This window comes from Mustelus asterias, chromosome 5, assembly GCF_964213995.1.
Source record: "Mustelus asterias chromosome 5, sMusAst1.hap1.1, whole genome shotgun sequence".
NCBI lineage: Eukaryota > Metazoa > Chordata > Chondrichthyes > Carcharhiniformes > Triakidae > Mustelus > Mustelus asterias.
In genome coordinates, this window is record NC_135805.1 from 15,090,885 (window position 1) to 15,112,122 (window position 21,238).

General features: G+C 43.0%; 1 protein-coding gene across 1 annotated transcript in view; it reads right to left on the reverse strand.

Annotated features, from left to right (window-relative positions):
• Window positions 1-21,238, reverse strand: part of LOC144493915 (mechanosensitive cation channel TMEM63B-like) — a 137,457-nt gene that overhangs the window by 35,337 nt on the left and 80,882 nt on the right. The window contains exons 2-3 of the mRNA XM_078213497.1: window positions 15,552-15,742; window positions 8,771-8,850 (exon numbers count right to left, since the gene is read on the reverse strand). Coding sequence (XP_078069623.1) covers window positions 8,771-8,850; window positions 15,552-15,713 — 242 coding nt within the window. The 5' untranslated portion in view covers window positions 15,714-15,742. The remainder of the gene's footprint in view (window positions 1-8,770; window positions 8,851-15,551; window positions 15,743-21,238) is intronic.

A 21,238-nucleotide genomic window follows, 5' to 3' on the forward strand; every position in this document is an offset into this window, starting at 1 on the left:
TATTGCAGACAAATGGCTGTAGGAATAATAGTGGCGATTGAAAAGCAAAGGAATAAGCAATTAGGTTTGGTAATTCTTAATTTGCAAACAGCTGGGACCTTTAAAATACAGCTCTTGATACAGAGAGATCAAGTATGTGTGTCACACAGCCACTCCACCTACTTAGGATGAGGCAACATTAACAACATTTCATCCAATTTAAATTAAAACAAAGTACTTGACAAGCTCAAGAATGACATTTTGGCATGAGTTGGTTGCTCTCAACTCTTACATGCGTTTTACAAACAACAAAAGCTTCACTTTTTAAACTATCATTGCCATCAGGATTGTATAGCTACTCTTATTCTTCAATCCCATAATCGATTCAGCAGAACGTGCGGCAAAGCTGATCACTGAAAGCAATTCTACTTTTACCAAACCCACTATTGATTGAGTTTGGAGAAGAACCTTGAATTCAGGGACAGTGTCACTGCTCAAAAATTACTACAGGGTACGGACATAATTCAAATAGCTCCAACCTACTAAGTTGTACCCAAATTTCCAACTAGGTCAAAGGTGATGCAACCTACTGGAAAATACCAATCGGGTACGATTGTGTGTGTTTCTCACTCCAGGATTAACATGTGGATTCAAATAAAAGGAGGTTCCTGGTCTCATTTGATTTATCTAGAATACCAATCTCAACCTTCTGTCTCAGGATGCCATATCACACTGGAAACTCATATCTAGGAGCTTATAATCAATCATTTAGCTGAAATTTTCTTCTGAATGCTGTTCTGGTAAGGGCAAAAAGGGATTTAGATATGTGCAACATAACTGCAAGTAATTCAATAAAGAAAGCAGAGATTGAACTGTTTCATTATAAAGATATGGAACCAAAAATAAGTTTCCAAATTGGATAACCACCTCAAATTTGAGCAATCCACGTCTTGTAAGATAGGACATGGGGCACATTACATTTGGCAGGGTCCTAGAACTGCTAGATTGGAGCTCTCAACCATGAGGGAATTTAAAAAAATTAACATTACAGCATGTAGAACAAGGCCTTGCCTTACAAAGCAGTTCAGCACTAGGAATCTTAAGGAACAATTCATGTTGGGTTGACCAAAACCTTGCACCCTCACTGCCCTGCCAAACTGAAAACATTGGGAAGCAGTACATGTAGCGTCCCAGATAATTTAGGAAAGGGACGATGAAACTCAAACATCTCAATCCTCTTCACATACCTTGATATGTTGTCACTTATGAAAGCAAACTTGGAGGCTATTTTCTGAAAGGGGTCAACATAGATTCCTTCAGATCTTTCACTGCCCACCTGGACAGGCAGATGTTGTGGTCAGTTTAATGTTGGAACAATGATATCTCTAGTTTGGGTTGTTTTCGGAGGGCTCGAAGGTTATTGCTTTTTCTTAACCGGAGTTTGGAGCAGGGAATTGAGCAAACAAAGCAAGTATTTCACATTAAAAATACACCCACGTCAGGTATTCTTTCACTTAAGTTAACATGGAAACTGGAAGCAGAAGTATGCCATTAGGCTTTCGGGCCTGCTCCACCACTCATCTTGACCATGGCTGATCATCGCATTCAATATCCTGACCCCCCCCCCCCCCTTCCTTCCATATCCCTTTAGCGCCAAGAGCTTTATCTAATTTCTTTTTGAAATCAGACAATGTTTTGGCCTCAACTACATTCTGTGATAGTGAATTCCACACTTTCACCACCCTCTGGGTGAAGAAATTTCTCCTCACCTCAACTCTAAAAGGTTCACCTTATCCTCAAACTATGACCCCTAGTTCTGGACTCCCCCACTATTGGGAACATTCTTTCTGAATCTACCCTGTCTAACCCTGTTAGAATTTTAAGTTTCTATGAGATCCCCTCTCACTCTTCTAAACTCCAGTGAATATAATCCTAACTAACTTGGTCTCTCCACATTCATCACCCTTTGGGTGAAGAAATTTCTCTTCACCTCAGCTCCAAAAGGTTCACCCCTTATCCTCAAACTATGACCTCTATCCTTCAAAACACATTTTTAAAAATTTTAATCGCAGCTATGTGTTAAACCATCAAATGAATCCACAAATTCTTGAAATTAAGTAAATTAATAGAAAACATTGTAAAGGCACAGCAGGTCTGTTAGCACGGACAGAAGAAATCGGTGTTTCAGACCACCCATTTTCGTTCCTAACAAAGGCATCGACTCCATGGCGGTGTATTGACCAAAACCAGCCTGGACTGGATGCCAGTGGTGTATTTTAGACTAGCCATAATTTTACTCAGTCTAATTTTGGTTATATAGTCTTCATAAGAGATTTATTCTCAAATTTTAGTTGGATTTCAGATATGTTATCATTTTAAGCTTAAAATAACAGTTTGTTTTGGTCTAGTCATATAGAAGCATAGAATCCCTCCAGTGCAGAAAGAAACCATTCTGCTCATTGAGTCTGCACTCTGCGACAGAGCCTGTAAACCCACATATTTACCCCATTGATTACCCCTAACCTACAGATCTCAGGACACTAAGGGGCAATTTACCATTGCCAATTCACCTAATCTGCACATCTTTGGAAAGCAGGAGGAAACCCACGCAGACACGGGAAGAACGCGCAGAATCTACACAATCACCCAAGGATGGAATCAAATCTGGGTCCTTGGTGCTGAGAGGCAGCAGTGCTAACCATTGTGCCACTGTGCCACCCAAGTCAAGAATTTTATGCCAAAACACCATTTAACTTTTATCGCAATTAGTGTGGCACACTTCTGACATCATCAAGAGGCTTCAGATTTTGTTAAGAAGAGTGTTTATCAAGAGAAATTTGTACAGCTCCCTGCTGCTCCAGTGCTTACATGCTTACAACATTGCTTCCAGATGTATTCTGCCCAAGAGAGGACTCCACCTTGAGGTGATCACTCACAGTTCCCATTGGTCCCTCAAATCAGGTGACCCTCTTCTGCTGTCCTGTCTTAAAGAGACAGCAAATCAACATCTGGCATGTGCGAGACTTTCAAGTGTAAGTTGATAGGAATTCAGGACCGGCACATGCCTGTAAGGATGAAGGATAAGTATGGCAAATTTTGGGAACCTTGGATAACGAGAGATATTGTGATCCGAGTCAAAGAGAAAAAGGAAGCATTTGTCAAAGCTAGGAGGCTGGGAACACACGAAGCAAGTGTGGAATACAAGGAAAGTAGAAAGAAACTTAAGCAAGGAGTAAGGAGGGCTAAAAGGGGTCACGAAAAAGCATTGGCCTGCAGGATTAAGGAAAATCCCAAGGCTTTTTATAGATATATAAAGAGCAAGAGGGTCGCCAGGGAGAGGGTTAGCCCACTCAAGGACAAGGGAGGGTATCTATGCGTGGAGCCAGAGGAAATGGGTGAGGTATTAAATGAGTACTTTGCGTCAGTATTCACCAAAGAGAAGGACTTGATGGATGGTGAGTCTGGGAAAAGATGTGTAGATAGTTTGAGTCATGTTGAGATCAAAAAGGAGGTGGTATTGGGGTTCTTGAGAAACATTAAGATAGACAGTCCCCAGGGCCTGATGGGATATACCCCAGAATACTGAGAGAGGCAAGGGAGGAAATTGCTGGGGGCTTGAGAGAAATCTTTGTATCCTCACTGGCTACAGGGGAGGTCCCAGAGGATTGGAGAATAGCCAATGTTGTGTCTTTGTTTAAGAAGGGTAGCAAGAATAATCTAGGTAATTACAGGCCGGTGAGCCTTACATCAGTGGTAGGGAAATTATTGGAGAGGATTCTTCGAGACAGGATTTATTCCCACTTGGAAATAAGTGGACGTATTAGTGAGAGGCACCATGGTTTTGTGAAGGGGAGGTCGTGTCTCACGAACTTGATCGAGTTTTTTGAGGAAGTGGCGAAGATGATTGATGAGTGTAGGGAGTGGATGTTGTCTACATGGACTTCAGTAAGGCCTCTGACAAGGTCCCTCATGGCAGATTGGTGCAGAAGGTGAAGTTGCATGGGATCAGAAGTGAGCTGGCAAGGTGGATACAAAACTGGCTCGGTCAAAGAAGACAGAGGGGAGCAGTGGAAGGGTGCGTTTCTGAATGGAGGGCGGTGACAAGTGGTGTTCCTCAGGGATCAATGCTGGGACCTTTGCTAAATGATTTGGAGGAAAATGTAACTGGATTGATTAGTAAGTTTGCGGACGACACAAAGGTTGGTGGATTTGCAGATAGCGATGAGGACCATCAGAGGACACAACAGAATATAGATCAGTTGGAGACTTGGGCGGAGAGATGGCAGATGGAGTTTAATCCGGACAAATCTGAGGTAATGCATTTTGAAAGGTCTAATACAGATAGGAAATATACAGTAAATGGCAGAACCCTTAAGAGTGTTGATAGGCAAAGGGATCTGGGTGTACAGGTACACAGGTCACTGAAAGTGGCAATGCAGGTAGAGAAGGTAGTCAAGGCGGCATACAGCATGCTTGCCTTCATCGGCTGGGGTATTGAGTTTAAAAATTGGCAAGTCACATTGCAGTTTTATAGAACCTTAGTTAGGCCGCACTTGGAATATAGTGTTCAATTCTGGTCGCCACACTACCAGAAGGATGTGGAGGCTTTGGAGAGGGTACAGAAAAGATTTACCCGGATGTTGCCTGGTATGGAGGGCGTTAGCTATGAGGAGAGGTTGGAGAAACTTGGCTTGTTCTCACTGGAGCGACGGAGGTCGAGGGGAGACCTGATAGAAGTCTACAAGATTATGAGAGGCATGGACAGAGTGGATAGTCAGAAGCTTTTTCCCCAGGGTGGAAGAGTCAATTACTTGGGGGCATAGGTTTAAGGTGCGAGGGGCAACGTTTAAAGGAGATGTACGAGGCAGATTTTTTACAGAGAGTAGTGGGTGCCTGGAACTCGTTGCTGGAGAAGGTAGTGGAGGCGGATACGGTGGTGACTTTTAAGGGGCGTCTTGACAAATACATGAATAGGATGGGAATAGAGGGATATGGTCCCCGGAAGGGTAAGGGGTTTTAGTTAAGTCAGGCAGCATGGTCGGTGCAGGCTTGGAGGGCCAAAGGGCCCGTTCCTGTGCTGTAATTTTCTTTGTTCTTTGTGACAGACACCACAATCACTACAATTAGCAAGGCCTTAAAAAGCACTAATGATTTGAGAAATAGCCAGTCTCAGTGCCGAACTGACTAAATATTTATTATGCTCTGTGCAAGCGAATAAATCCATTTGATCTGCAAGACAATTTTGATAACAGACAGCACAAACAGAAAATTGAAAAGAAATGGTGTCGCACTGCCCGAGAGGTTGAATGGCCATCGTCTATTCCCAAGCCAGATATATCCAGTAGTTCTCCAAAGTAAGCACAGTTCTGAGATAACTTGATCAGCTGGCTTAGTGCCAATGCCATTAAGTGATTTTCCACACCTGCAGTCATTTAGCATTATTACATCGGATTCATCTGTGCCGCTCTACATGGATCCGTGAACTTTTAAATGAACCATCACATTGATGGTATTTAAAACAAAATTGGATTAAGTGCATGCAAGCTGGGAATGTAATAGAGGTTAAAATATCATAACCCATTATAGTGAGGACTAACTACTTTTTAAACAGCTGACATTGACAAACTGCTTCATAATAGTGTCAGATTATCATTGGTGAGAACTAAATGGCTTTTACCGTGGCCCAAAACGTTTCAACCTCCACAAGGCATTAAATTGAGACTTAACGATGAAAAATTGACGAAATTACCTGTAATGGTAGGGTCTGCGATTTGGGGAGGGAGCAGTGAGCTTGGTACATAGCACTGATTGTGGACATGTACAGCAGCAAGGTGGTGGGTGACATCACAAACCACCCTGTCAAAAGTTCTTCCTCTATGAAGACACGGTAAAAAGTCTCACAACAACAGGTTAAAGTCCAACAGGTTCATTTGGAATCACGAGCTTTCGGAGCACTGCGCCTTCATGAGGTGAAAGCTCATGATTGCAAATAAACCTACTGGACTTTAACTTGGTGTTGTGAGACTTCTTACTATGCCCAACCCAGTCCAACGCTGGCATCTTCACAAAATGGCTACCATCTATGAAGACAAACGTACATTATACAAACGATGAAGACACCAAGCTAGAGGATGACAACTGACAGCAGTTACCTGGAGGTTTTGCACGCATGCACACAGGTGCAAAAAGTGTACACAGAAAAGGCACACTTACTTAGTTGACAAAATGATAAAATCATTGGGCCAATTTGAGTAGGACCTTCCTTAAACTTATGACTTAGTCCATTAAAAATGAAACCAACAATAAAAGAATTTGGAGGCACTGATTAAATGTCAGAAGTGCAGAAATTAGGCAGTTAGTCAAACCAGAATATTTAAATGAGAGATGGGGGGGGTGTGGAGGGGTAGGGAAATCAATTTATGCCCATTTTGGAAACAAAAATTACACAGAAATTAGGATTCACGTTGAATACTTCTCTTCAGAGAGTGAGTGCTGCTGTTACAGCACAAGTTGGAAGGTGTTATTAAACCCAATCATGTGAAACAATGGAATTAGCACATTACTTTGAAATGGCAGGCTCTCAAACTATACAGGTTAAGGGATGACCAGTTTTCTTGCAGTTTCACCGAGTAGTCATTTGCTTCCCACTTCAACCCTTACAACTGCATTCCCTCCTGAAGCCACAGCACAGAGTATAAAGAAAATCCTCCAAAACAAAAGGTTTTAAGAATGGAAAGAGTAGAAATTGCGATGAGGGCTAGTGGAATGTACAGAGTGAGTGTTCATAAAGAGAATTTTCTCTGTTTGGGAATGTGCTTTCATAAGTGGTCTCAACTTTCCACCATATATATGGATGACTTTCTTAAAAGAGAGCAGTCCAAGTTTTCAGAGGACATTAAGCTAGGAGGTGTAGTAAGTTGTGTGATGGGAGGCAGAGGTTGCAATCAGGGCATTGATAGGTGAAATGGGCAAGACTCTGGATGTACAAAGAATAAAAAGTACACCACAAGAACACCTCTAAAACTGTGTCGATCACGATGCCCTAACTAAACTAAAAAATCCTTCTGCCCTTACTTGGTCCATATCCCTCTATTCCCTCCCTATTCATGTACCCATCCAGATGCCTCTTAAATGTTGCTAATGTACCTGCTTCCACCACCTCCTCTGGCAGCACGTTCCAGGCACCCACCACACTCTGCTTGAAAAACTTCCCCTGCATATCTCCCTTAAACTTTCCCCCTCCCAACTTGAACCTGTGCCTCCTTGTAACTGACATTCCCACCCTGGGAAAAAGCCTCTGACTATCCACCCTGTCTGTGCCGCTGATAATTTTGAAGACCTTTATCAGGTCTCCCCTCAGCCTCTGTTCTTCCATTGAAAAACAAATCTGATCAAGAAATTGGCACATTTTTGAAATGGAGAGAGACTAGGAGCGGAAGAGGAGCAACTGAATTTGGGTGTCAAGTGTGCACTCAGCAAAAGGTTGTATTGAGCTACGAGAGAGCAAAATTTAAAAGCCATTTAATACAACTTCAAAATGATGACAGGTTTCGCTACGATATGGAGAAGCTGTTTCCATCGAAACACAGAACACAAATGTAAGATAAATGGCAAGAACCAAGAGGAATTTTGCTTTTTTTTTAATAAACACAACGCTCTGGAAAGCACTGCCTAAAAGCTGGTGGTGAAAACGGATTCCACAGTAAGAGAAAATAAATACACGAAAAGGAAAAAATTGTGGGGTTATGTAGAAAAGAGGTGCATCAAAAACAGAAAATTCTGGAAAACCTCAGCAGCTCTGACAGCATCTGTGGGGAGAGAATAGAACCAACGTTTTCAGTTTAGATGACCTTTTGTCAGGGGTCCTCTAGACTCAAAACGTTGGCTCTATTCTCTCCCCACAGATGCTATCAGACCTGCTGACATTTTCCAGCATTTTCTGTTTGCGTTTCAGATTCCAGCATCTGCAGCGTTTTGCTTTTATCGTAGAAAAAGGTGACTATGATTAATTAGTTATCCAAGTCTTTCAAAGGGCCTGGTCAGAAGCAATGGACTAAAGTCCTCCTGTCTATGCTGTACCATTCTACAAAAATACGAATGGAATGTTGGCTTTTATCTCAAGAGGAGTGGAATACAGAGCAAGGAAGTGATGCTTCATAGTTACAAAGGCTTACTCAGAGCGGAATAATAGTACTGTTCTGGACACGGCAGGTCAGAAAGGAACTATTTACCCACCAGGAAACTATCTAGCTTAAAGGACAAATTATATGAATTTGATTAGATCAACCCTTTAGCCTTCAAAACTAGAGCACAAATCAAGTTCTTTATAATTACACTGAAATTTGACAGGTTAGATGCATACAAACTTTATTCAGGTGGGAAATCCACAGCAAGGGTACAAAACTATTTAATCGTAGGACCTAATTATTCAAGAATGAAGAAGAATGAAGAACAAAGTACAGATAACCTGGTTAACTTCTGTTGAAGGCTATAGATGCTGGATCAGCTGCAAGCTTCAAGGCAAGGATTGACAGATTTTTGTTAACTAAGGCTATTGTATGGAAAGACGAAGGTAAAATGAGGTGGAGGTATAGGTCAGCTGTAATCTAATTGATTGGCAGATTAGGCTTTAGGGGATAAATTGTCTTCTATTCCCATGTTCTTGGTACAGAGTTTACGCTGTTGACGTAAAGAAGTCAGTGGAATATAAAAAAGTATTGCCATCCTTCACTGCACGCTATAAACTGAAAAATAGTGGTTAATACACAAGAACATCACTTAACACCATTACCTGTCAGCATCCGAGACCAGTGCAAGACGCCCATAATCCCAGGCTACCTTTCGTAAAATGGAGAATACAAACAGCAAAGCCTAAAATAAAAAGAAAAAATTTAAAAACCACGTCTACCCAATACCTATATTACATTCTACATCCAATGATAGTTGTAAAAATGACAATCTGTGCTGTTTCTCGAATTTAAACCTGTAAATCATACTGCAATAGTTACCTCCTTAAACATGCATCAGAAAAATATACATCGTTTTACACAAGCTTGAAAACTGGCAAGACCATACCTGAACTGCAGATTTAGTCACTGAATATTTAGAAAAGACATGGAGACACTGGACAGTATCTACTGACCAACTTTCCTGTGTGGGGCAGGTGTCATACATTTAGACCTCAAGATCTCTCATATGTCACTGCAATTTAATTGTGCCCAGAATTGCTGGCATTATTTACTACAATTGTTCTTTGGTTACAATATGCTGATGTAGTGCATTTATATTACACAGAGTAAATGGTATAGCAAACATTGGGATAAGCCAACTGTGGCCCTCAAAGCCCAGTACTTTTATTTTGCAGGCATGCAGATTTAGAAATGATTCCTTCTGAGAACAGTTGCTTTATTGGTAAATTAAACCTAATTCAGAACGCCAAGATTTACACAGCACTTAACACAGTAAAATATCCCAGGTAACGGGACAAAAATTTGACGCCCAGTCAAGGTATTAGGTCAGGTGATCAATCGATTGATTAGGTAGGCTTTAAGGATATGTCTTGAAGGAAGAGAAATGGAGAGGTTTAAGCAAGATATTCCCAAGCTTCCCAATACCCGGACAATTTTCCACAATGCCAGACAGATGCCATTGGAGCTATACTGGAACAACTTGGCAGGGGGTGCAGTAAGTTTGGAGCACAAGTCTTCAGCATTATTGCTTCAACAGAGTCAGGGCCCAAAGCCATTGCAGTATCCAATGCCTTCAGCTGTTTGATATCACGGAGTGAATTGAATTGGCTGAAGATTGACATCTGAGACGCTGGGACCTCCGGAGGCGGCGGCGATGGATCACTTGGCATTTCTGGCTGAAGATTGCTGCAAATGCTTCAGCCTTATTTTTACACTGATGTGTTATGCTCCTCCATCATTGAAAATGGGATATTTGTGGAGTCTCCTCCAGTCAATTGTTTATTGCCCACCACCGTTCATGGCTGGATGTGGCAGGACTGCAGAGCTTAGGTCTGATCCATTGGCTGCGGGATTGCTTAGCTCTGTCTATCATTTGCTGCTTATGCTGTTTAGATTGCAAGTAATCCTGCTTTGTAGCTTCACCAGGTTGACACATTTTTAGGTATGTCTGGTGTTGTTCCTGGCATGCCCACCTGCACTCTTCATTGAACCAGGGTTGATCCCCATGCTTGGTGGTAATGGTAGAGTGGGGCATATGTCAGGCCATGAGGTTACAGATTGTGGTTGAGTACAATGCTGCTGATGGGCCGAAGCGCCTCATGGATACCCAGTTTTGAGTTGTTAGATCTGTTCGCAGTCTACTCCATTTAGCACAGTGGTAGTGGAGGATATCCTCAATGTGAAGATAGGACTTGGTCTCCACAAGGGCTGTGCAGTGGTCACTCCGATACAGACATGGAAAGATGCACTGGCGGCAGGCAGGTTGGGATGAGGCCGTTTATGTTTTTAATCTTGTTGGTTCCCTCACCACCAGCCCTTGCCCAGTCTAGTAGCTATGCCCTTTATGACCCAGCCAGCTCAGTCCATCATGGTACTACTGAGCCACTCCTGTTGATGGACACTGAAGTCCCCCACCTAGAGTTCATTATGTGCCCTTGTCACCCTCAGTGCTTCCCCCAAATGATGTCATGAGACTTCATGGGGTCCAGAGACGATGTTGAGGACTCTCAGGGCAATTCCCTCTTGACTGCATATCACTGTGCTGTCGCTTCCGCTAGGTCTGTCCTGCTGGTGGGGGTGTTATCTGTAAAGTATGATTCTGTGAGTATGACAATGTCAGGCTGTTGCTTGACTAGTCTGTGAGACAGCTCTCCCAATTTTGGCACAAGCCCCCAGATGTTTGTAAGGAAGGCAGAGTTGTCATTTCCGATGCTGGACGGTCCAATTGGTTTCATTCCTTTTTGTTCCATTTGTAGCAGTTGAATACATTTCAGAGGACACTTAGAAATCCCAGAAACCCTACAGTACATAAAGAGGCCATTCGGCCCATCGAGTCTGCATCGACCACAATCCCACCCAGGCCCTACCCCCATATCCCTACATATCTACCCACTAATCCCTCTAACCTACGCATCTCAGGACACTAAGGGCAATTATTAGCATGGCCAATCAACCTAACCCGCACATCTTTGGACTGTGGGAGGAAACCGGAGCACCCGGAGGAAACCCACGCAGACACGAGGAGAATGTGCAAACTCCACACAGACAGTGACCCAAGCCGGGAATCGAACTCAGGTCCCTGGAGCTGTGAAGCAGCAGTGCTAACTACTGTGCTACCGTGCCGCCCTTAAGAATCAACCCACCGCTGCAGGCAAGACCAGCAGGTTTGCTTCCCAGAACGACATTTGTGAATTACGATATTCTATAGCCAAGACATTTTTTTAAATTCCAAATATTTTATTCGGTTTTTAAATTCCACCACCATCTGCCATAGTGGGATTCGAACCCCAGAGAACTACTCTGGGTCTCTAGATTACTAGTCAAGCAACAATACCATTGCACCATCACCTCCCCTCGATAGATGGCTGGACCATCTTCCATAGTGTGGTGACTAATATTGATCAGGTTGATGGTTGGGAAGTAGTCCTCCTGCTGCCACGAGTTTTGATTTGATTTGTTACATGTATTAGCATAGTGAAAAGTATAGTTTCTTGCACGCTAGAAAGCCAAAACATACCGTTCATAGAGAAGGAAAGGAGAGAATGCAGAATGTGTTAAAGCTATAGCTAGGGAGTAGAGAAAGGTCAGCATAATACGAGGTAGGCCCGTTCAAAAGTCTGATGGCAGCAGGGAAGAAGCTGCTCTTGAGTTAGTTGGTACATGTCCTCAGACTTTTGAATCTTTTTCCCGACAGAAGGTGGTGGAAGAGAGGATGTCCGGGGTGCGTGGGGTCCTTGATTATGCTGGCTGCTTTTCTGAGGCAGCGGGAAGTGTAGACAGTGTCAATGGATGGGAGGCTGGTTTGCGTGATGGACTGGGCTACATTCATGACTGTGCAGTTTTTTGCGGTCTTGGACAGAGCAGTGATACAACCAGAAAGAATGCTTTCTATGGTGCATCTGTAAAAGTTGGTGAGTTGCAGTGGACATGCCAAATTTCCTTAGCCTCCTGAGGGAGTTAAGGCGTTAATGGGCGTTCTTAACTATAGAGTCGGCATGGAGAGACCAGGACAGGTTGCCGGTGATCTGGACACCTAGAAACTTGAAGCTCTTGACCACTTCACTTCGTACCAATTGATGTAGACAGGGGCATGTCCACCACGACGCTGCCTGAAGCCGATGACCATCTCCTTCATTTTATTGTTGTGGAGATGTCAGCTTTGGACTGAGGTGGGCACAGTAAGAAGCCTCACAACACCAGGTTAAAACCCAACAGGATTATTTGGAATCACGAGCTTTCGGAGTGCTGCTCCTTCATCAGGAGCTTCTCCTTCATCTCCACTCACCTGATGAAGGAGCGGTGCTCCGAAAGCTCGTGATTCCAAATAAACCTGTTGGACTTTAACCTGGTGTTGTGAGACTTCTCACTGTGCCCTTCATTTTATTCACATTGAGGGAGAGATTACTGTCATCGCATGAGTTTCTCTATCTCTTTCCTGTACTCCGTCTCATCATTATTTGAGATCAGAGCCACTACGGTGGTGTCATCAGCAAACTTGAAAATCGAGTTGGAGGGGAATTTGGCCACACAGTCATAGGTGTATAAGGAGTATAGTAGGGGGCTGAGGACACAGCCTTGTGGGGCACCGGTGTTGAGGATAATCATGGAGGAGGTGTTGTTGCCTATCCTTACTGATTGTGGTTGGTGGGTTAGGAAGTCTAGGATCCAGTTGCAGAGGGTGACCTTGTCCTATACAAGAAATCCAGATATGATCTACGGAGAACCGTAGATGATGTCAAAACACAGTAGCAGACCAAGCTAAAATCCCAGGCTAAGCACACGAACATCCACCGATTATAGCAAGCAACATAATAGGCTACAAGATGAAGGCATGTAGAATCGCTGGCAACAATGCACCCCTCCCTGATGAGCTCACTGCATTCTATGCCTGTTTTGAGCACGAGGTCAGCAAGACACATCTTCCGGCCTGGAAGCCTCAGCCGAAACTGGTATCTGGAGTCACCATCACAAACATCAAATCGGCCTTCTTAGAAGTCAAGCCATGGAAAGCGACTGGCCTGGATGGGGTAACCAGATGAGCACTCAGGTCCTGCACGAAATAGCTGGTGGGGGCAGACATCTTTAACCTCTTCTTACACCTGAGGTACTACCTGCTTCAAGATGACGACCTGGGAAGGCGATGGCCTTGTGGCATTACTGCAAGACTATTAATCCAGAAACCCAGCTAATGTTTGAGGACCCGGGTTTGAATCCCACCACGGCTGATGGTGGAATTTGAATTCAATAAAAAAAATCTGAAATTAAAAAATCTGAAATTAAGAATCTAATGATGACCATGAAACAATTGTCAGAAAAACCCATCTGGTTCACTAATGTCCTTTAGGGAAGGAAAGCTGTCGTCTTTACCTGATCTGGTCTACATGTGACTCCAGAGCCACAGCAATGGGGTTGACTCTCAGCTGCCCTCAGGTAATAAATGCTGGCTAGCCAGTGAAGCCCATGTCCCACAAATGAATAAAAAAGAAAAACCATCACCCCTGCCGTCATTATGAAGTCCTTCGAAAGATTGGTCATGGCATCAACTTCAGTCTCCCAGATTGCCTGGACTCACTACAGTTCACTTATCACCACAACAGGTTCATAGCAGACACCATCTCTCTGGCCCTACATTCAACCCTGAAACACCTGGATAACAAGGATACTTATATCTGACTCCTATTTATTGACTACAGCTCAGCCTCCAACACCATTATCCCAACAAAATTCTCCAAATTTTGTGACCTAGGGCTTGGCTTCTCCCTCTGTGGCTGGATCCTCGACTTCCTAACTTTGGGCTGGACACTTGAACATAGTACTGGAGTTCTATGTATCCCTGGCGCCTCACTTGCAAAAAAAAAAAAATCAGACCTGGTGTTGCTCCAGCAGAGAGTCAAGAGTAAACCCAAACCACAAAGGTCCATTTGGGTTTTGCACTGAAAAGTGACCAGAATCTCCAGAATTGTAAATGTAACTTAAGACCTTTGGGAGGATGAGGAGAATGAGGGAAAAAATAAGAAAAATCAAATGTTGAGCATAAATTGTTTGACTCTATCCATTATATAGATCAGAGTACAACATACACAGCTTGTATATTCAGGGTAGTATAGGCCTGATTTTTAAACATCAAAATGTTATCTGCTCCAAAACACATTCTACATTTTCAAAGACAGTACAATGGAGAGAGTCTACTAAAAATACTTGTGATAAGTTCAAACTTTAAAATTGAGATTTATGAAGCCTAATAGCTTTGGAGATCAATGAATGAATTTACATTTTAAACTCATTCCATGTAGATTTACAATGTTTGAATTTAGCTGTCATCCTTAATAGCTACTTAAATATGAAATAAGGTTTTAGTCAGATTATTCTCTTCTTCTCAAAAAGGAAGATGAATCTTTTGAGAAGTTACTATTTTTTGAATCTTGTGGACAGAATTTCCAGTTTATGGAAAAAGTAAAAGTGAGGCCAGATTTTGTTGCAAGAGTGAAGTTAATTGTGTCTATAGTTAGACTTGACAATGCATGCTTAGGTTTTTAAACATCTTGAATGACAAGTTGTTAGAATTGGGAGTTGGTAATGTCATGGTGAAACCAAGGTGGTCATCTGGGAATGGAGTGAACGGGAGAAGCATCTGTGCATCCACTTAACCCATAAGGGTTATGGCATGGTGGTAGTGTTCCTACCTCTCGACCAGAAACTCCAGTTTCAAGTCCCACAGCAGGGCTCGTCAGTCACGGAAGCAGTGTTTATGACGTGGTTTAACGGGCTGTTTAACAGCCGGGAGTTCTAACACCTCCCCCACCATCTTCCAAACAGGTAAAAAAGTGTGTGAAGATGCGCTTTAAAAACTAAACTTAATCCATCAGACTGAAGGATAGTGAAACTATCAGAGGAAGAGTTGGAAATTAGAGTGAGTGAACTTTATGTCAAATCAAATACAGAAGAAATAAAGTGGGAATGAACAATGGATAAACAGAAAGAGAGACAGAAAATTAAATCGAGGATATTACAACTTTTAAAAAACAATTAAAGTCTGAAAGATGTCGTACTTCTTTTTCCAGTGCCAGAGGGATTGCCTGGGGCCATAACTAATACTCATATCATTTACAAAGGTACTAGAAAAGACAAGGTTTAAGTTTCTGGGAACAAAACACACAAAAACAGCACCTCCTTGCCTGAAATAACTATACCATTTTCACCATTCCACTCACCATTATGCTGTGAGGTAAACCTGCAGCAAGATGTTATACATGAATATCTGCACTGACCAGATTAAGAGTATGAATGAGCTTTGCTTTTTTAGTAAAATAACATACGACATTTGCGTAAATAAAAAGGAAAGTTTTACATGCGTACAAGTTTAACATGCCAATCCATACATACCAAAAAGCACATAAAATCTAATGCAAGGACTGTAGGAACCCCACCAAAGGGCAAGCCCTGCAACACAGTACTCCTTATCCGAGCACTGTAGCAGTAATCCTTCGTTAAATTGGAGCTAGTGGGCACAGCAGAGCTGATGGTTGTCTGAAAGTTGGAAGTCATCTTTATTTCTTCATTATTTTATCTGTAAAGTTAGAAGAAAACACAGAGTATCACAGAGAGTTCAAACAACCACACAAGAGCAAGTCAGTAACAAAATTCAGATAGACCCATTTCCCTTTATGGTCATAATTCTTTCAACATGGCCCTGCATCACTCGCAGAACCAAAGGAAGTCGTCCCGTTGGATATCTGAAGTGCAAACATACTGACAATAGAGACACAAAATTTAGAGTCATAGAGATTTACAGCATGGAAACAGGCCCTTCGGCCCAACTTGTCCATGCAGCCTTTTTAAACCCCTAAGCTAGTCCCAATTGCTTGCATTTTGCCCATATCCCTCTATACCCATCGTACCCATGTAACTGTCTAAAATGCTTTTAAAAAGACAAAATTGTACCTGCCTCCACTACTACCTCTGGCAACTTGTTCCAGACACTCAACACCCTCTGAAAAAATTGCCCCTCTGGACACTTTTGTATCTCTCCCCTCACCTTAAATCTATGCCCTCTAGTTTTAGACTCCTCTACCTTTGGGAAAAAATATTGACTATCTAGCTGATCTGTGCCCCTCATTATTTTATAGACCTCTAAGATCACCCCTCATCCTTCTGCGCTCCACAGAAAAAAGTCCCAGTTTATCCAGCCTCTCCTTATAACTCAAATCATCAACTCCCAGGAGCATCCTAGTAAATCTGTTCTGCACTCTTTCCAGTTTAAGAATATCCTTTCTATAACAGGGTGACCAGAGCTGCATACAATATTCCAAGTGTGGCCTACCAATGTCTTGTACAACTCCAACAAGACTTCCCAACTCCTGTATTCAATGTTCTGACCAATGAAACCAAGCATGATGAATGCCTTCTTCACCACTCTGTCCACCTGTGACTCCACTTTCAAGGAGCTATGAACATGTACCCCAGATCTCTTTGTTCTGTAACTCTCCCCAACGCCCTACCATTGACTGAGTAAGTCCTGCCCTGGTTCAATCAAAATGCATCACCTCACATTTATCTAAATTAAACTCCATCTGCCATTCGTCAGTCCACTGGCCCAAATGATCAAGATGAGGTAGAAGGGTGACGGTGGAAAGAAAGAAATTGAAATTTCTCACCTAAAAATGAGTGAAATGATTTGAGTACGAATCCTAGAATCAATTACCTGCCTGCCTTCCATCCCATAGACTCTGGGTTTGTTGAGAGGTACAGAATGCTTCAGAGGGGGTCAAAATAAATTTGACACAAGAGGTCAGCAAGTACAGGAACATAGAACAGTACAGCACAGTACAGGCCCTTCGGCCCTCGATGTTGTGCCGAGCTTTGTCCGAAACCAAAATCAAGCTATCCCACTCCCTATCATTATGGTGTGCTCCATGTGCCTACCCAATAACCGCTTGAAAGTTCCTAAAGTGTCTGACTCCACTATCACAGCAGGCAGTCCATTCCACACCCCAACCACTCTCTGCGTAAAGAACCTACCTCGGACATCCCTCCGATATCTCCCACCATGAACCTTATAGTTATGCCCCCTAGTAACAGCTACATCCACCAGAGGAAATAGTCTCTGAACGTCCACTCTATCTTTGCCCCTCACCATCTTATAAACCTCTATTAAGTCGCCTCTCATCCTCTTCCGCTCTAAAGAGAAAAGCCCTAGCTCCCTCAGCCTTTCCTCATAAGACCTACCCTCCAAACCAGGCAGCATCCTGATAAATCCCCTTTGCACGCTTTCCAATGCTTCCACATCCTTCTTATAGTGAGGTGACCAGAACTGCACACAATATTCCAAATGTGGTCTCACCAAGGTCCTGTACAGTTGCAGCATAACCCACGGCTCTTAACCCCCTGTTAATAAACGCTAACACACCAAAGGCCTTCTTCATGGCTCTATCCACTTGAGTGGCAACCTTCAGAGATCGGTGGATATGAACCCCAAGATCTCTGTTCCTCCACATTCCTCAGAACCCTGCCGTTGACCCTGTAATCCGCATTCAAATTTGTCCTACCAAAATGAATCACCTCGCACTTACCAGAGTTAAACTCCATCTGCCATTTTTTGGCCCAGCTCTGCATCCTATCAATGTCTCTTTGCAGCCTACAACAGCCCTCCACCTCATCCACTACTCCACCAATCTTGGGGAGTAAAAAGATAGCTAACAATGATATACTTAGAACATTATTTAAATTATTAAAGTTTACTTATTAGTCACAGGAGGCTTACATTAACACTGCAATGAAGTTACTGTGAAAATCCCCTAGTCGCCACACTCCGGCGCCTGTTCAGGTACACTGAGGGAGAATTTAGCACAGCCAATGCACCTAACCAGCACTTCTTTCGAAATGTGGGAGGAAACTGGAGCACCCCCCGGAGGAAACCCACACAGACACGGGGAGAACATGCAAACTCCACACAGACAGTGACCCAAACTGGGAATTGAACCCGGGTCCCTGGAGCTGTGAGGCAGCAGTGCTAACCACTGTGCTGCCATGCCGCCCTAAATTATTAACCACAATCTTCAAAAATACTGTTCTGCGAGGTAGAAAAAAGTGCATTTAACACATCAGCTTCTGAGGTATCAAAGCATCTTGTCCCTGGTTCCATTTCCTGCTGTAAATTGTTGTAAGCCAGGCACGATGATATCAGCTATGGATACATTTTTAACACAACAGTCAACTTCTTAACAACAAAGTCCACATGGTAATGATACAGAACCTCTTGAATCAAATTGAACCATGTATGGGGCTGAATGCCACTGTGGAGGTGGAAGTGTGAGTGAAAACAAAGTTTCGATTAACCCTGGAAAATGAAGGAAAAAATAGCTGGTCAGTCCATTCAGTGGCACAAAAAAATTACAAAGGCAAAAATAGTGTCAACTCTTCAGCAATTACGTGATGTGTCACTGAATTCAAAGGACAAATGTTTGAATAGCCAAAGGAGCTGGAAAATGTACTTTTGTCAAATGACAATGCGGAAAGACAGACCCATTTAGTGTCAGAAGACATAGCTTGACAGTGCATTTGAGCGGCTGCATAGCATTGACATGGTTAAAAGAAATTGACCATCTACAGGCAATTAGTAAATTTCCCATTTATTTGCCAACATTTGGTACGTGGAATTAAAAAACACCACAATTTTGTTTTGCCAAGAGCTAAAGTAAACATCAGGTATTTTCAGTGTTTGATAACATTACTTCAGCAGAGGTTAGTTGGGGAGGAATTGAACTGGAGGCTGCACTGAGGAGGCTGCAGTACTGATTGGAAAACACTAGTGTTGTGTATAAAAAAAAGCTGCTGACCTCATACTACTGGGCACATTGTCTTCTAACACTGATAGGTACTTGCTGCAAAAGATTCTGATCCATGCTCACAATGCCTAGAGATGAAACAACTATCTCAGGTAGACAACACGCGCACACACACACAATATACTTCACTGATAGGAAATCCAAATCTGTTAATATGCTGATTGATGTGTAGCTGTCTAAATTGGCCGAGCTTGCAGACAAAATGAAATGAATAAGTTGAATAAAGCTGTGCAAGTGAAAACTGTAAGTCTAAAAGTTCTGTAGGGAAAACTGTTCGAGTTTATACATTCTTTCATCCAAGAAAAAAAAACACTTACTTTGATGCAAGGAAACCACAGTTGGTGGTGCGTTTTTGTTGTCCATGCAAGAAGTGTAATAATTATTTTACGTAGAAACTAGGAGTAGGCCATTCGGCATTTCAAACCTGCTTCGCCATTCATTTTGATCAAATTCAATATCCTGATCCTGCCTCTCACCCACCCACCCCACACCCATATCCCTTCAGCCCCAAGAGCTATATCTAATTCTTTCTCGAAATCAGACAACATTTTGGCCTCTATTGCTTTCTGTGGTAGTGAGTTCCACACATTCACCATCCACCCTCTGGGTGAAGAAATTGCTCCTCACCTCAGTCCTAAAATGTTTACCTCTTATTCCCAAACTATGTCCCTTAGGGCAGCACAGTGCTTAGCACTGCTACCCCGCAGCGCCAGGGACATGGGTTCAATGGATTGTGTGTGGAGTTTGCACATTCTCACCCTGTCTGCGTGCTCCAGTTTCCTCCCACAGTTCAAAGATGTGCAGAGAATGAGGATTGGCCATGCTAAATTGTCCCATAATGTCAGTGGGATTAGCAAGGTAAATACGTGGGGTTACGGGATAGGGCACGGGTGGAATTGTTGTTGGTGCAGGCTCAATGGGCCAAATGAGCTCCTTCTGTACTGTAGAGATTCAATTTCTGGACTCTCTCACCATCGGGAACATTCTAAATCTACCCCGTCTAATCCTGTTAGAATTTTAAAAGTTTCTTACTCTTCTAAACTTCATGAATATAATCCTAACCAATTTAGTCTCTCCTCATATGACAAACCTGCCATCCCAAGATTCAGCCTGGTAAACCTTCGCCGTACTCCCTCTATAGTAAGGACACCTTTCTTCAGATAATGACACCAAAACTGCACACAATACTCCAGGTGTGGCCTCACCAAGACCCTATACAATTGCAGAACTTGCATAGGAATAAATCTGTGACAACTCTGGGCAACAAATCCCATTAGTGAGAATATTGAAGCTAAACTGTTTCCCTCTGCTCTAAAGCTCTCATGTGGAGATACCGGCATTGGTTGGGGTGAACACAGTAAGAGTTTTAACAACACCAGGTTAAAGTCCAACAGGTTTATTTGGTAGCAAATAGCATTAGCTTTCGGAGCGCTGCTCCTTTGTCAGATGGAGTGGAAATCTGCTCTCAAACAGGGCACAGAGACACAAAATCAAGTTACAGAATACTGATTAGAATGCGAATCCCTACAGCCAACCAGATCTTAAAGATACAGACAATGTGAGTGGAGAGAGCTCCCTCCACTCACATTGAGGAGAGATTGGGTAAACTGGGGTTGTTCTCCCTGGAAAGACGGAGAATGAGGGGAGATCTAATAGAGGTGTACAAGATTATGAAGGGGATAGATAGGGTGAACAGTGGGAAGCTTTTTCCCAGGTTGGAGGTGACGATCACGAGCTCAAGATGAGAGGGGCGAAGTATAACTCAGATATCAGAGGGATGTTTTTTACACAGAGGGTGGTGGGGGCCTGGAATGCGCTGCCAAGTAGGGTGGTGGAGGCAGGCACGCTGACATTGTTTAAGACTTACCTGGATAGTCACATGAGCAGCCTGGGAATGGAGGGATACAAACGATTGGTCTAGTTGGACCAAGGAGCGGCACAGGCTTGGAGGGCCGAAGGGCCTGTTTCCTGCGCTGTACTGTTCTTTGTTCTTTGTAAATGCCACTTGAGGAATTTTTGTATACATGCTCTGACAAATACAGCACTACTTCTTCATTAGTACGGAATGTGATGATCACATTTCTTACAACTTTTGCAAAGCTGGACTTTTACCAATGACACCAATGGAAACGACGTAGTGAGCCAGGAGAAACACTGATCTTGATATGCGCATGTCGAAAATATTTGACAGAACTGTTGCCCCGCAGCAAGTTTCACATTAAGCAA